At 37.9% G+C, this 16,392-nt stretch overlaps 1 protein-coding gene across 1 annotated transcript; it reads right to left on the bottom strand.

Moving 5' to 3' along the window:
* Nucleotides 1-4,691: 4,691 nt before the first annotated feature.
* On the bottom strand, nt 4,692-14,062 carry NABP1 (nucleic acid binding protein 1). The gene is made up of 6 exons (XM_054566710.1): nt 13,489-14,062; nt 13,034-13,172; nt 10,196-10,267; nt 8,441-8,516; nt 7,631-7,697; nt 4,692-6,571 (listed from the first exon to the last, which is right to left on the bottom strand). The coding sequence occupies exons 1-6, from the start codon at nt 13,577-13,579 to the stop codon at nt 6,402-6,404; spliced, it is 615 nt and encodes a 204-aa protein (XP_054422685.1). The 5' UTR covers nt 13,580-14,062; the 3' UTR covers nt 4,692-6,401.
* Between the last annotated feature and the right edge of the window lie 2,330 nt (nt 14,063-16,392).

Raw genomic sequence — 16,392 nt, forward strand, 5'->3', positions numbered from 1 at the left:
AGTTAGATATTAATGGTAAAATCTAGGTGGTAAGTACACAGGTGTTCACACTAAAATTCTTTCAACATTGCTACACCTTTGAAATCTTTCATAAAACTTGGAAATGTTTCCCAATACTCTATCAGAAGCAAACAAGTTACTCTGCACTCTGGGTGCGCAGCAATCCTGAGCCGTCACTGGGAGTACAGAATTCCTGCCAGCGTACGCTGTGCTCTCCTCTTGACCATTGACCTTCTTTCTGGCACAAAACCTGACCCACATGCTGTCCCTCCTCCTCTCACCTTCATAACCATGCCCTCACTCTCTGGGCAAGGGTGAAAGGAAAAGCAGCACAGGGTATTCAGCTACCGAGCAGATCTTTGTGATGAAGACTCAACTCTACATGCTCTCATGGTTAAGTTGCCAGCATGCCTTTCTGTACTGAGAAGACTGTAAAAGCTTGACTATTTTAAAAAATATAAAAGCCCTAGTTGCATTTAACATTGTCTTTGAATAATGGCATGAAGTAATGGCCAGTATTTGCCTCTTGTTTCCACTGCTCATGGGGAAAGAGCTTAACATTTCTTTAGCCCTAGAAAGGGAACAGATACTTTGCATACAATGGCTCCCGTCGTCCTCATAGCCCTGCAAATGTGGATCCCACTATCCTTTTGAAGAAGCTCATGGTCAAGGAGCCAATACACAGAAGGTCCAGGACTCAACCCAGAATCTGTCATTGGTTCGAAACTATGTTCTTTTCACCAAAGAAACTATGTTCTTTTCTCCAACATTTAAACTAGGTTACAGTCTGCAAAGTTAATAGAATAGTAGCAGTCATCTGGCCAGGATTTTAGAAAATACCACTGGTAAAGAATTAAAAATTTGTAAGGGAAGTTTCCTGTTCTAGTCCAAACACCACCCATCAAAAGGTATTTTTGTTTACACTTTACACAGTGTTGCTGACAAATGTAACAAGAAGTACATTCAACAACTTTTCCCATTTTCTGTAGCTTTAGAGGCAGTTCAGGGTTTAATAAACCTGTTTAACTGAGGGGCATTTACTTTCGATGTCACAGTGTTGCCTGTTCATAAATTAGAAACAGATGGCCCAAGTATCCCATTATGACTTTCCATATCGTGCTTAAACCATCAGACAAAAATTCTTATCCAGTAGAATATTGGAAGCTTTTCCATTAACCCAGATTCCTAATCTACAGAAACCATACAGTAACCACCCAGTAGGTGGCGCTAGCTGTGCTGGCTACCTGTTTCCCCTATTTTAAGTAGTCCAGCGATTTAGGTCAGAGGTCTTAGTCTCCTACTGGGATTATAAATATTTGAAACGAACCTAGCCCCGTGTGGCATTCTCAGAAATGTTTATCATACCTCCAACCCAACTTTTCAATTTCGCCAACCTCTCTCCACATAATAAAGCAGGAAACGGAGGAAGGTAGGCAATGTGGAAAACATATTTGCAGGAATAAACCTGTTTAAAAAAAATTAACAGAAACCTAGGGTGAACTTTTTTACATTGATGTATGTAGGCCCCGATGAAGCGTGGTGACTCCACTACAATCTGATCGGAACACTGATATAACAGATCATTCTACTTGCACCTAATTCAAAACACACAGCACTCACATCCAGAGGTCGTACTCGGCTTCTGTTCAGCTTGCGACTACCCTGCTTTGTCCTTCAATTCTGCCCTTTGGAGGCATATATTTCAAAGTATGATTTTTCATGTTGTACAATCTAGAACTTCTGTGTATTCTAGCCTCACAAAGGTAAAAAGCTGAGGAGCTGTATTTATGCTTCAAAATAAAGTTATTTCTGTGCTAAGGAAAGATATTAAGGGTAGGAGACAAAATTCTTTAGTCTCTTCCAAGTACTGCTCTGCCAGGCCTACACTCACAATTCTGCAACAGAATTTCATACTTCCAACAAGTCCTGCGGAGATTCTCATACAGGTGGTATATAGCCAGTCTTTGAATCCAACACATAGTAGCTATAGGGACCAAGAAACTGGACTTTTTTATTTCCAAAGGCATACATTCTGATGGAGTAGAACAAATAAAATTGACTTGAGTTTATGGTTGGAAGTGGGTGAAGAATTGTTTTTTAAAGGGATGTCAGTAGGCCTTCAGTTGAGGTTAAGTTAGATAAAGTGTGATAGGGAGAGCCACAGTGTCAACGGAGTCTCAAGACACCTTTGCTCTGTAGTAGTTCAACAGCTAGTCACCAAGCTGTGGGTTGGCATATTCTTAAAACTTGGGGAGCCACAAAATTGTATGTTACCTTTCAAGGCCTTTCAAGACTTAATTGAAATGTCTAGCAGTCAACCTTGTTAAAATGTTCATTTCCTATACATAACACCAGCTACTTCATAATGGCACATAGCTCTCATGTCCTTAATGAGAAACAATGTGAAATAAATGGCCTGTCATATAGGCTGGTCTTGATTTTCTCTGGTCTGTTCTTTATTCTGCACTGTGCTTTAGGAGACTATCATAGGCTCTTTTAGCTTAGAAACTTGATATAATCTGGTTACAGCATTTGAATACAAACTCTGGTGCATCTCTAATAAAGCAAACTTCAAGGAACTTAGAGAAAAGTTGAATATACCTGGAAAGTAAGATGTTTTTCTAGCTTCATCCCTCTCGGGCCTAAATGATAGTGCTGTATCTCAAAGGTCACAATTAGGTTTTCTTAGCTTACCTAATCATTATAAACTGCTTTGTGAATTGTGGAACTATTTAATTATTCTAACATTTAGGGACCTCAATACAGATGCCTCATGGTCAAGTACATCTGTCTTTCCCATCAGAGAACACACAGTAGGAAACAACTGTGACCCTCTTTTCTACTAGAAATGTTCAGACGCTCATCAGATACAGGATAAAACAAAGAGCAGGAAAAAGACTTAAAACAAACTGACAGGGACCAGAGAGGGAGCGGGAGAGGGTAAAAGGGAGGAGACAGTAATGGACTTACAAATGACCCATGGACAACAGGGTGGGGACTGACTGTGGGAGCGTGGGTGGGTAGGAAGTATGTAGGGGAGGGGAGAGCAATGAGCAAAATTTGGGCAACTGTAATAGAATAAAAAATAATAAAAACAAAAAAACCACCACAGGGCAACTAATCCCAAGAATATGCCCGGGGGTAGTAACAGATTTAAATGTGGAAAACTGTTTCATGTTGATAGCGTTTTCACATGGTTTACATGGTTGTTATAGCAAGAACCTTTCCAAATGCTTTAAATAATCGTTAAGAATCATGGCAACCTGAAAGTGCTTGGAGCAGTCATTACCTTAAAGATACCAGAAGAGGGGAAGTCATTCAGTAACTAAGCTGGAATGTCAAATCTGTATGAACTCAATTTACTAGTGTCTTTGGACTGATATAAAACACTCAATGTGTACCTTCTATGGACACTTTTTAGGGCCTGTTAACCTCCTTCCTATACTTTAAAGATTCACATAAATTATAACTTTTTTTACTATGTTATATAGTTATAATTTATATGCAAATTGTAAGTTATATAGCAAAACATTCTTTTAAAATGTTAAATGATAAAAATGTAAGTGGCAAATAATACTACAAATATTCAGGGTATCCTCAAGTTCAACTGTGCTCTAATTCAAAACAGTATTATTGAAACTACAGGAACAAAGTATAGGAGTTGGTATACTATAGGAAAAATCTGTTCAAATGCTTCTGGGAAAGCATCCGGCACTACTATACATCATCACCTAGCCTTACAGGTTTCATTTTTCTATTTCTGTACTGTAGCAATTCCTCCAAAGAACCTGACCAGACAGGAGAGGCCAGCTGGTTGATGAGACTTCATCCACTTCAGAACTGTTTTGTAGAGATAAAATGGGACTCAATCTCAGGAGCATGTATTTCTATACTAGGTAATTTTTGTTTTCAGTAGGTGTTTAAACTTATTTAAAAATAAGTTGAAAGCTGAAAGCACCAGGAAGGAGGAAGGTAGGAAACTTTCTTCCTCTTCTTGTTGAGTACTGTCCCAGCAGACTGGTAAGCCAAATATTCAGTATGGATTGTAACTCACTTTGCTTTGGTTTTAGAGGCTTCCCTTAAGAAAAAAGAAATTTGTTAATAAATTTTTTTACAAAAACAGAACAAGGTTAGATTAAGAAGTGTCAATTACAAAGGTATAAACTGAAGTCTTTCCCTATTTAACCTCAACAAGTTAAAAGGTAACAATACCTCCACAGCTAACCCTGTTTATTCTGTTCTTAAGGTACGATTAGACTACAAATATTTGACTGCTTATTATATGCCAGAAACCATTCTAATCACTTACATGGAAAACCTTAATTTTACAAAAAGGTAATATCACTTGTTTTTATAGTTGTGGAACCTAAGGCTTACAGAGGCTTCAAATATAACAACTTGTCCATCATCACAAGTGAGGAGATAAGGAGGCCAAAACTGGAAGCTCCGTGGCCCATACTGTTATTTTAATTTTTCAAAACTCAAAATTTTCTTTTGAATCACTTTAACACTATATTCTTCCACAAATAACTTAGTGTATTGCTCCTACCACTGCTTGATTTAAAAGAAAAAAATTATATACTACTTTGTAATAATTTTATTTACTCCAAATATCTGTAATTTTTTGAGCATCTTAAGAAAATATTCGTCATAAATCCAAATTAACTATCATCATCAGTATATAAAGGAAGAACTTCTATAATACAGGGTGGAACAAAAAGAGGTTTATAGTTATTCACATGAAAAATATAAAAATAATACAAGAATAAACTTTCATGTACTCACCACTCTAAACCTACTTTTGCCCCATCATGTATATAAATCCCAGTTACCAAACTACTTTAAACCATAAATAAGCTCCTTGATATTATTTCATCTACTCTTTAACTCTCTGCACAGTGCCTAATACATAACATGTACTAAAATATTTGTTAGATACACTGAATTAGAGCAAATAAATAATCTGGCACAAATTTTATATTCAAACACTACGGAATTTTCAGGAAACAAAGTCTACTTAAATTATTTTGTGATTTGAGGTGGGGAAAAAAGACAAAGCCACAAATGCAGAGCTAGGTATCCAGGTTGATGTCATCGTTACAACTACAGTAAAATGTACTGGCTCTCCATTGTAAATCACTGAAAGAGCAAAAATAAGGTAGGTTTATTAACATTAACGCACGTTTTTATTCAAGAGATAATAAAAAAAGAGTTGAATTCTAACAAAGGAAAATTTCACCAGTTATCCACCCTACAATAAAAAAGTGGAACTGGGTACCATTTACAACACATAAATAAACTCTGCTTTTACATTTCTGCATAAAGCTGTATTCACTTCTGAGAGAGCCATTTCTTAACTTTTGCTGATAAGGCTTTGTAAATTTTGTTCAGAAACTTTAACAATACACCACACACACACACACACACACTCACTCACAAACATAATACACCCTTCAAATAAAGTACCTAGGATTCTTACTCCAGGCTGAGTTTTCAGAAGTACCTAGGATCCTGTAACTTAAGACTGCATATTTCTCCATGAATTCAATTTGAGTTGCCTTCACCATGTTTACCTCCCATAATTTTCAACAATAATTAGATCACTGTTTATTATGACCTTGTAACTCCCTCAAATTATACTTTAATATCTAACATGGTAGTTTCAAAAAATAAATATTCAAAGCCTCAGTTTTAAATTTACTTCAGTGTAATGCATAAAGTTGGTAACAAATAGTAATAGGACCGCCCTAAAATAGAATAAACGTAGCTTTCTTCTACAAAATCACTTGTTATACTACAGATCACATTCTAATCTATAATTCTGATAAAGAATTTTTTTTGGTAATAAAACAAGAGTATAGGATGATACAGTACTTGGAAAATCTTAATGGCAGTCACCCAATGAAGAAGCTAATCATTCCTGGAGTTGCAAACACTTACAAATTACTGTTAATATTGATTAAGTTTTTGTTGTTGTTGGTGTTGTTTTTTGGTAGTTATCGCTTTAGTTGGCAATATCTGACTTTCAGACAGAGAATATCTCCCACTAAACCTTATTTTAAATATTACAAAATGTATGCAGAAGATAGACTCATAGAGGCCATAATGCTGATGTCTTAAGTAACTCACCCATGAAATGGGTGCAGGTTTTTTAGAGGATATCCAAAGACACTTTTGCTCTAGAAATAAATGCCCCTACTTTTCAGCATGTTCCCATTCTTCAATAGGAGACTTGAGCAGCTTAACAGTCTTGCTATAAAAACAAACCACTTTTGTTAACAAACCAAAAACATAAAAAGAAACTGATAACACAGTTTTCACAGTTAACAATAAATAAAAGTGCAGTAAGTGTTCAAGTAGGGCATGTAGTTTAAAAACTACATGTGAGTATTTGGCATAGGTCATCTTTTAAAGGCTCTCCGAGGGTCCCTGCCATTACTTATTGTGGTAATGACTGTTTGATTATTAGCTGTTCCTGGAAGCTGTGCATTTATAGGTCCCCGGCCATTGCTTCTACCAGCATATGAAAACTGACATCCCCTTGATTCTGGGCCAGGCTGAACCCCATTTCCTAAAAGAGAATATAAAAATTCATCACCATTTTCAGAATATAAAAATTCATCACTCACCTATAGACGTACACCTATTTGAAGTTCTAACACATGCTATTAATACTTAAAAAGGATTATTAGGGGGAAAAAAGGCCTTTATTTTTACACTACTGGAAAAAACTCTAAGTGGGTTCTAGGTTCTTTCAAACATGACTACTGTAAATACATTAATGTGATGCCGTATTAACAGGGAGAAGAACAAAGGCAACTTGGGCAACAGAATGAGAAATTGGCTGAGAAGAAAAAAACTATAGATAACACACTGCCTACATTATAAGGGAAAAAGAGAAAGGGCAAATGGTATATATGAGTGCATTTGGTTCAAATACACTTACTAACATCTCAAAAGAGACAATGTAATTCTAAATTTTTAAAGGAAAAAACAGCAAAGTTACCCACAATGTGATGATCACCACTGTACCAAAACATGTAGCTATCAGTTCAAATAAATAATAGCCACCTTAAATGAACTCCAATCACCAAAGACTTTTCCTCAGTAATTTAAGAATTAGACTTCAAAAAACCTTTAACATGGCTGCAAGAACCATTAATATGATATTTGAGGTTATTTGAAGAGTAAAGGCTAATCTTCAAGAGGCAGCTATCAGAATGTGAAATATTAAAGTGAGTTATTAGTCTGAAGATAAGAGGCTTTCAGTACATAACAATAACCAGTAATTCTGCATCTATTATAATCACTTGATTACAAAAATTTTATAAAAAGCAATAGAAAAATAACATGACACATCACCAAAACCTAGGTTTCTATATTATTACAGTTCACTACTGTATTTCTAGTAGCTGGCCCCAATGTTTAAATACAGAATATGTTCAATAAATTAGTTAAAAAGGGTATCTGCTTTCTAGAAAATCAGCAATTTGGGAATTCCCTGTTTACCAGTAGTTCCCTTTTAGAACTAATTTATGCCTAAAGACAGTATTTCCCTATAAAGCTTTCATAAAATATATTCTCTGATTATAATTATGCCCCCCCCCGCCCCCACCAAAAAAGGTCTTACCCACTGGTCCAAAAGTACCTGTACCCATATTATTATTCATGGAATTATTCTTCTGTTCACTATGTGCCTAAAAAAAATTTGTTAAATTTAACAAAATGAGTATTTTTAAAAAAAATACATTTATATTATTAACGTTATTATAAGATGTTGAATCCATTCCCTTTTTAATTTTAAAGTTTTCTTAAATATTTTAAAGTTTTATCAAAGTCCACTCAGTGAATCTTTCCCAAATCTTTCACCTTATTTTATTTCCTGGTTTTAGTTACTCCCCACTCCCCAAAGTGCTAAATGGCACATATACTTAATATAGGACACTACAGGTACATATTCAGGCTCACAAAACATACACAATAAAAATGACATTAAAAAAAAAGAGTACTGTCCTGGCTGGTATGGTTCAGTGGACTGAGTGCCAGCCTGCAAAAGGAAAGGTCACCAGTTCGATTTCCAATCAGGGCACATGCCTGGGTTGCAGGCCAGGTCCCCAGTAGGGGGCACACGAGAGGCAAATGCACATTGATGTTTCTCTCCTCTTTCTCCCTCCCTTCCCCCCCCTCTAAAAATAAATAAATAAAATTAAAAAAAAAAAAAAAGGGTGGGTGGACCCAGGTCGTAGAGGGTCCTAATGGTCTCTCTAGAAATCGGTTCTTAACTCAGAAGGCAACAGATAGTTTAAAAAAAGAAATTCATTTTTAAATTGTTTTCATTACACTGTGGGGATGACAGGGTTGTTAACCTCACCAAGGAATTACAGTACATGGTCAAAATTAGCCTAATCGTAAAAACAGACTATACATTTGGATTAATTACCCCTTTGTTTTGTTGTCCTCGATAATCTGGATTGGGTTCACTGAAATTTGGCACTTCTGAATAAACCATACAAAATCTGAAAGAAAATAAAAGACAAGTTAAATGACTTCTGAAAAACAGTATTCAACCCTCCTTTATACAACAAGCATAACTTACAGGAATGACGAATTTAGATGTCTAATGAATTAACTAAAACGCAACACGCCAACTAACTCCATTTATAACAGAAACTTCCTAAATGCTCATGTTCCATTAAAGCATCAAATATTTTATTGCCTATAATGTATGAAACATTCTATTTTGTATTTTAATTCTTCTTCCGTACTGCAAAAATACATAAGTCAAAGATCAAGGACACAGAAACACATTTGTCCTGTTTTTCCCCATAGGCTGATGCCACTGAACCATGTTTAGGGTTCCAGAGTGGTTTTTCCAGCAGTGGTGATGGATTAGCACTGATCCATTCACACACTCTCATCCAGTCCCTCTTTTGACCATTCACTGTGAATCTGCAAAGATAATCATTAAAGGTTAAGAGTGGGTTCTGCAGGCATGAATAAAGACAAGTGGCTTTCAAAATGACAGTTTATCCCCATGATTTTTTTAAGTTGACTATGGCATACAGTAACATTATACACAAGATCCTCATCCCACAAAAAGAAATTAGAACTAGTTTTGGTAAGTGCTTGACTGACCCCGATAATAGTCAAGTCACTAAGAACTGAGCGACCTTCAGGGGTTCTTCACTTAACCGATTCCATTATTACAAATACTTCTCAATACATGGAGGTGAGAAAGAGATCTTAATCTTTCAGTAATAATGATACTAAGCTCTTTCATAACGCATTGCTCTAATGCTACTCTAAATACAAATAAAACATAAGTGAATCCTAACTTTCCTCCTAGCAAAGGCAGTGTTACCAGCTTGCGATCTTTAAAAGCTAGCAAGATTGTTTATTTTTCCAAAGTATCTTATCCCTGCAGTAAGGAAAAAGAGTTTTCCTTTATTGATTGATTAACTGACTGATTGATTGGGTATCACTGTGGCTTCCCTCTTTAAATATCCTCTATATTAATGGCCATGAAGTAGGTGTCTGAGCATTAACCAAGTGGAATAGACTAGTGATTTGACTTAGTGCCCACATCAAACTTTACAAGTACATCCCCAGTGTCTAGGCTAGCATGTATGCTGAATTACCTTTACACCCCTAGAGAGGATGGTTCCTCCAAGTCAGGGTGGAGATTACCAAGGCAGTAAGTAGCACATGGAAGCTTGCAAAGCCTGTACGGTACCTAGACTGTGGATAAATACAGGACTTCATTTGTCATTGCTACCAGTCCTTCTACCATGAGTACATATTCACCCATAAACAGAAAAAGACAATTTAAACTCATGGCCAACACCCATACTTAGTTTCTTATCTGGAAATTCACTAGAAGACAGAACCTATATCAAATGACACCTGAAAAATGCACATTACCAAAACCTACAGAAATGGTCCCACTGGGGCTTGCCTCAAGCGCAGATTAATGTTTGCCAGGAAATACTAACATTCTCAGCCACAGAAAACAGTATTGATAGCTGTTCAGCTAACACATACAGGGGAAGTTATTTTTACAGTTAAATTGCTGAAGGCATTCAGTTTAGCAGTCAAAAACAAATCAAGAAAAAGGTGTATAATTTATACCTACCAGTTATTTTAGTAAACACTATTTGTAATTTATTTAATTATACAAAATGCATTTAACACTTACTCCCCAATTTTTTGAAGTTCTCCACCCCTCCCAGTGTAAAGTGTCAGACATCCTTTCCACATGGATGCATATCTAGAAAGAAAAGAAACATCAGTTTTGCAGGAATATATGTAGTTTCTTCTACCTAAATCAAGTAAATCTTTATACTATATTTTTTGTATTGGCTGCAGATGGGGATCAAACCCTGTCTCAACCATAGCAAATCAAATACTTAATCTAACTTTGAATAACTTGTTACTTACTAAGGAATAATACAAAGAAAACCCTACTGCCAAATTTTGACATAGTCACCTAAACTGTAACTAACTCTAGAAAACAGGTCTTTTTTGCAAAGCAAGCATTGTTATACTCTAAAGGTCACATCTTTAGTCGGTTAACAAAGGCAGAACTTACAGCTGCAGAGATTTAAGAAGAAATTACTTTTCAATCGCAGGATAAAGTCAACACCCTAGTGTTTACTTTTATATTCATTTACTTGGTCTAGTCAGATATTGATGTAATTGTTTTTCCTTTGCTTCCATAAAACACAAAAGGTTCCCAAGCTACAGAAAATTTGGTAAAACTTTATCAAGGAGCTAAAAAAACTAACATCACAAATCTTTCACCCATCTGCCTTTTCAAATTTGCAGTTTTTAACATGAACTTGGCTGAACAATGATTTACTCTTAACAATTTTGAGTGCAGACAGCATCATTAGATAAAATAATCCTACACATAAATCTAAAAAATGTAAATATTATAAAAATTAGTCCAAGGTTTGGTTTTCAGTAGTTCTTTGTACAATTACTAATGGTAACTCTATATCTTAGACTAAATTATAACTAAATATTGTTTAAGTCTAGTGATAGTTCATCTTTTAATATAGGTAATAAAAATCTGCTAGTTCCACATTATATAGTTCTCTTTATTTAGTAGGGATTATTTATTAAAAATTCACTCCATCAATTTTATGTTATATAAAGTGACTTAGGAGACAGTGCACTGATATTTCACCGCAGTAAGTAAAGACTAATGCATATTTTGAGAAAAAAATTTAAAGTTACAATTAAAACATTGAACTTTCACTTGTTTCAGGAATGAGATTAATATTTACAGGGTTTTCTGATAAATGTATCAATATTCAAATTACCATTATTTAGATGCATAGCTTTTTTCAAAAGCCACTTTTCTTAGATTCAACTAGAACTTAAGGGTCTTACAATAGGGCCAGACTCTGCTGGATGTATTATTTTAGTAAGTATGGTACAAGAATTTCCATTTTACAGAAGAGAAAGTTGATGAAGTGCAGTAACTTCAAGGTCACACTGAAGTTAGGAAATAGCGTTTCTTTAGTTTTGAATTTTCCTTTAAATTGTACTCCTAGGTAACTACAGTCCCTAAAATCCTATAGATACTACACAGCTTCTGAGTTTAGTTTTCTACAAATTTTTGGATGGACACTTCTATGTATTTTTTCTGGCTACAAAGTATGAAGTATTTGAAAGGAGATGCTGTTTACAGTAATATAAAATATTTTAAATCACCTGATTGGCAGCCAAAACAACTTTAATTAGGCTAATCCTCACTACACCCACCCAGGTAGGAACTCTCTTTTGTATAAATTGAAGATGTGTAAGTCTAGAAGACACAATTAGTGTCATTCATGAGTCAGTGTATGAGAATAAATGTCTAAGTCCTGACTCCCACTTCCTTCTTTGATGATACTCTGCCTCACTTCCTGAGGATGTAAGGCCTGTAAGATACTATCAAAGGGTTCCTACATTGAGTTATCCAACACTTCTCTGAGTTTCTATTTACTATGCCAACATCAATTTCCACTCATTTTTCCTTAAGTTATGACCAATAAATTAATATAATTCTATTAACCACAAAGCCTCCAAAATCTACTTTGGAGACACTTTTCTGGCTTTCTATCTTACTAAGATAAAGATTTGGTAAATTTTTAAAGGCAGTCTAATTACCAAACAACAACAAAGACTGTGCTAATATTTAAAAGCCAATCTTCCAAGAGACTTTTTTGTATGAAGATATAGATGTCTTTTTGCCAAACATTTTCTGCGTATCATTCTGGTTTTTACACTACATTGATCTTACAGCAGTAGGCACAAGAAATCATTTTTGAGAACGTGCCTTCCAGATATTGTAAACTTCCCCTCTAAATAAAATATGCACAAGTAAAATACTGGCAGGATTTCAAAGTCATTAAAACGGAGGGAAAAAACTGACTATATTAAATTAAATAATTTATGAAAAAGATAAAATATTGACTATGTTAATATTATCAATCTACTTTAGACTCCATGATCTCGGAACAGTATTTAAAAATCTAACCTGTAAACTAAGGGAGGGGCGGGGGTTGATTCCTGGCTAAAACTGACTACTTTAAAAAACAAAAAAAAAAAGCTTTAATGATTTGAGAGAGAGAAAGAGAAAGAAAGGGGAGAGGGAGGGAGGGAGATGGAGGAAGGAGAAGGGGAAAGGAGGAGGGGAGAAGGGGCAAGGGAGGGACGGGGAGAGGGAGGGAACACCGATTTGTTCCCTCCCCTGACCGGGAATCCAACCCTCAAACTTGGCGTATCCCGTCCACGCTCTAACCTACTGCATTACCAGGCCAGAGCTTTGAAAGTGATTGCTTTTTAAAAGCAAGGCTGTTACATCCTAACTTTGTCAACCATCCGAAATTAATATCAAAGAGGCTCAGAACTCCTCGGGAGTGGCCCACAGAATAGACGTGGAACTTTAGAACTTGCCAAGGTCCTGGGCGTCAGCCAATTCTGATTCCACAGACTGCAACTTAGAAAGCACTCTCCCCCATCCCCCACTTTTACGCAAACCTACCCTCTGGTTAACCGAATGATATCCCCTGGTTGTATAAGACCTCCGATTTCATCCCACACAGAAATAGTGATGCTGCCCGTTTTATCTGCCACTTTGCATGATCTCACTTCATGGCCGTCTTTGGTTTTGGTCACGCGTCCTGTGAAGATTTAAAAATAAAAAAGGGATAAGGGGTGTATTAGATAATGGGGACTTCCAGAAGGGCTCTGTAACTCCTGCTCTGGGATCTAAGCGCATCTGAAAGGTGGGAAGAAGTCGAGGCCCGGGTTCTCGCCGCAAAATACAAGCCCTGGGTGGGGTGTGGGGGGGCACCAGTACCACGTGGACGGGGGAGGGGAAAGGAAAGGAGGGGGAGGGGGAGCTCTCAGCTCGCGGCGGCAGCGCCCTTCCCTCCTGCCCCGCGAGGCACGGGGGCGGCAGGAGGCGCGGTACGATGGGCTGCGGGCCCCACTTACCTATCTCCAGGACAATAAAGACGACATTTAAGTTTTTCAGTCCGGGCTTAATATCTTTTATAAAAAGAGGTGGGTCGTTGACCCCATTCATATTGAGGCAGGTGCGGCTACGGCTGCAGAGAGGCGGGTGAAAAGGGAGCGGGACAAAGCTTCCCACCCTCCCGGGCCAGGGGCGAGGGCAGAGGGGCGACCTTGGGCAGGGGTGGCAAGAGAAGGGGCAGAAAGCAATTAATCAGGGACCAAGGAAACCAGCCCAGATGGCACTGAGCCTTAAAAAAAAATTAAAAATAAAAAATAAAAAAATAAAGCGTTCACAAGTTTAAAAGAAAAAAAGACGAACCACTCCGCACATCAACCCCGCTCCCAACGGAGCGACAGGAAGGCAAGCGTGCGAACTGCCCCCTTCTTGGGATAAAAGGCAGGAAAAAAGACAGCGAGGGGACGCTTCTGCCCGGAGTCCCGCTCACAGACACACGGGCGCGCGCCCAATCTGTCCTGGGATCTGGGAAGGGACCGCCTGTCACAGCGAACAGGGAGCACAGAGAAAGCCTCAGTGCACCCAGCGTCCCAAACAGCGACTGCCGAACGCGCCCGCGCGCTGGCTGAACCCTCCAAGTGCCCCGCCCCTTGTGACGTCACGTGGCGTCGGCACGCCCACCGCCGGCTGACTGGGCTCCGGGGAAGGGAAGCGAAGGGGCGCGAAGGGGCGAGTAGGGGTCGGAGACGCCCGCGCAGCCTCCCGCCCTCCTCCCTGGCTGTCAGCGCGGGCCCCGCCCCCTCAGCGTTCCAATCGGGTCTCGTCACCGCCCCGCCCCCTACCCTCTTCCGCCGGGCACTGCGTCCGCTTTGCCCTGCTTAGTCTTCCTTCTGTATGCATTGAACAGGCGCTGTCAGTCTTGAGTTTTCTTGTTTTGTTTTTTCCCCCGCTCTGAGTTCAGTCCTCTATCTCAGTGCTTTAGTTCCGCAGTCACGGGGAATGGTTGCTGTGTTTAGGACCCAGTGGGCACTTAAAAAGTAGGCTATCAACTAAGAACAGATTCTAGGAAGGGTGCTGGCCGGCTTGAAGGAGAAAACCGGGAAGGGATGGATCTTTGGCTGCCAGTCTGGAATTTTAGGACCAGAGGGAACTTGGAGAGCAATTCAACCCCCCCCCCCCCATTTTAACCATCTTTAAATTGGAATCCGGAAAGATGAGATAGGGTCACCCAGCAACCTGTAGGCCAGCGGGACTTCAAAAAAGTCCTCTGACCTGGTCTTGCACTTTTCACTCTATAATAATAAGGCAGATAGACAAGGCCCTAGGGTCCTTTGCAAACTTCTTACTCTTCGTTACCACCTGTCCTCTCAAGTTATACCCACTTCCTTTTCTTCTCTACACTTTTGAAAAAATGGCTATTTTTTTTAGAGCAGTTTTAGGTTCACAGAAAAATTTAGATACAGGGACAGAGATTTCCTACATACTCCCAAGCCCCATGTATGCCTAGCCTCCCCCATTACCAATATACCTCACCAGACTGGTATATTTGTTGCAGTTGATGAGCATATATTAACACATCATTATGGCCCAAAGTCCATAGTTTACCTTAGGGTTCACTTTTAGTGTTGTAGATTTTATGGACTGGTATAAATGTATCCACTTACAGTATACAGAGTAGTTTCACTGCCCTAAAAATCTGTGTGCCACTTATTTTCCTTTCCTCTCCCCTAGCCCATGGCAACCACTGATCTTTTTATTGTCTTCATAGTTTTGACTTTTTCAGAATGTCATGTAATTGGAATCATACAGTATGTAGCTTTTTCAGATTGGCTTCCTTCACCATGTAGTAGTAGGTATTTAAGTTTCCTTCATGCCTTTTCATGAGCTATGAAGTCATCAACTTGTTTTTATATATCAAAAAAAATCATGTAACAGTGTGGGAAACCCTGAAACATTATAATCTGAGACAGGGAGGAGAAAGAGAAATAAAGTTTTCGCTATATTATGTAGTGAAAAGGGCATGGCCTAAGAAACAAACCTGGGCCCGAACCTGAGTTGTGTGACCTTTAGACATTTATTTGATTAAGATTTCCAGTTTCATTTAATCATCAAGACAAAAGAAGAAAGTCTTCCTTAGAGGATTACATAGGCTATAAATAAAGTATTCAAGAATTGCCCAGCAAATACTAGATACTCAATAAGTATTTTTCCCTCACCTATTTTTTTGTTATTAAAAAGAAACAATAAAAGCTTAAACTGTGGTTATTTAATACTTTCATCCATCCTGTTTTGACTGCTGATTTTTATCTCCATTTTACAGACAATGAAACTCACCAGAGACTGCAGAGCTAGAGAAAAGTCAAACTAGGTTTTGAGTCTAGGCAGTCCTGGCCCCCGGGCCTCCATCCCAAAGGTAATTGTTCGACTTAAATTTCAGTGGTGAAACTGAAATTACAAAAGCCAAAAGCAAACTGAAGAAATAAAGCAGTAACAGTACGGTATATCTTGTAGAACCACCTAATTATTTTTGATGGTAACAGAAATGAAGAGCATCATAGAGTTTTCATGAGAAAAGCCTTAATTTTTTCTTGATTCTTTCTGAATATTTTTAGATCAACCACCACTTCCCAAACATCTGCAAACAAATGACATACATATATTAATGCCTGAGAAAAGAGTTTCAAAATCACAACATCAGCAGGAGAGTCTAGATAATATTAAGGAAGCAGAAGCTTCCGTTTCCTGATCAAATAAGGCCTGAGGGCCAAAGATACTGATGGAAAATGGCATAAAATAATATTAAAAGCATGCTTTCAACATCAAATAAAACAAATAACAAAACACATCAGTTAATGGCAAAACGACATCCAACCTTAGGGCTCCCAAAGACTCCTAGAATCAGAAATTCTAACTCCACCATGATTATC

The sequence above is a fragment of the Pteronotus mesoamericanus genome, unplaced genomic scaffold (assembly GCF_021234165.1).
Source record: "Pteronotus mesoamericanus isolate MK-2021 breed Mesoamerican mustached bat unplaced genomic scaffold, CSHL_Meso_final contig_179, whole genome shotgun sequence".
In the NCBI taxonomy this organism is placed as follows: Eukaryota; Metazoa; Chordata; class Mammalia; order Chiroptera; family Mormoopidae; genus Pteronotus; species Pteronotus mesoamericanus.

Bases quoted from the DNA above. Each gene is read 5' to 3' on its own strand.
- NABP1 (XM_054566710.1), bottom strand. From the start codon at position 13,579: ATGAATGGGGTCAACGACCCACCTCTTTTTATAAAAGATATTAAGCCC. The intron at 10,268-13,033 runs GTAGGTTTGCGT...TTTTCTTTCTAG, and splicing joins ATCATTCGGTTAACCAGAGG to ATATGCATCCATGTGGAAAG. The intron at 6,572-7,630 runs GTAAGACCTTTT...ATTCTCTTTTAG, and splicing joins AGGTACTTTTGGACCAGTGG to GAAATGGGGTTCAGCCTGGC.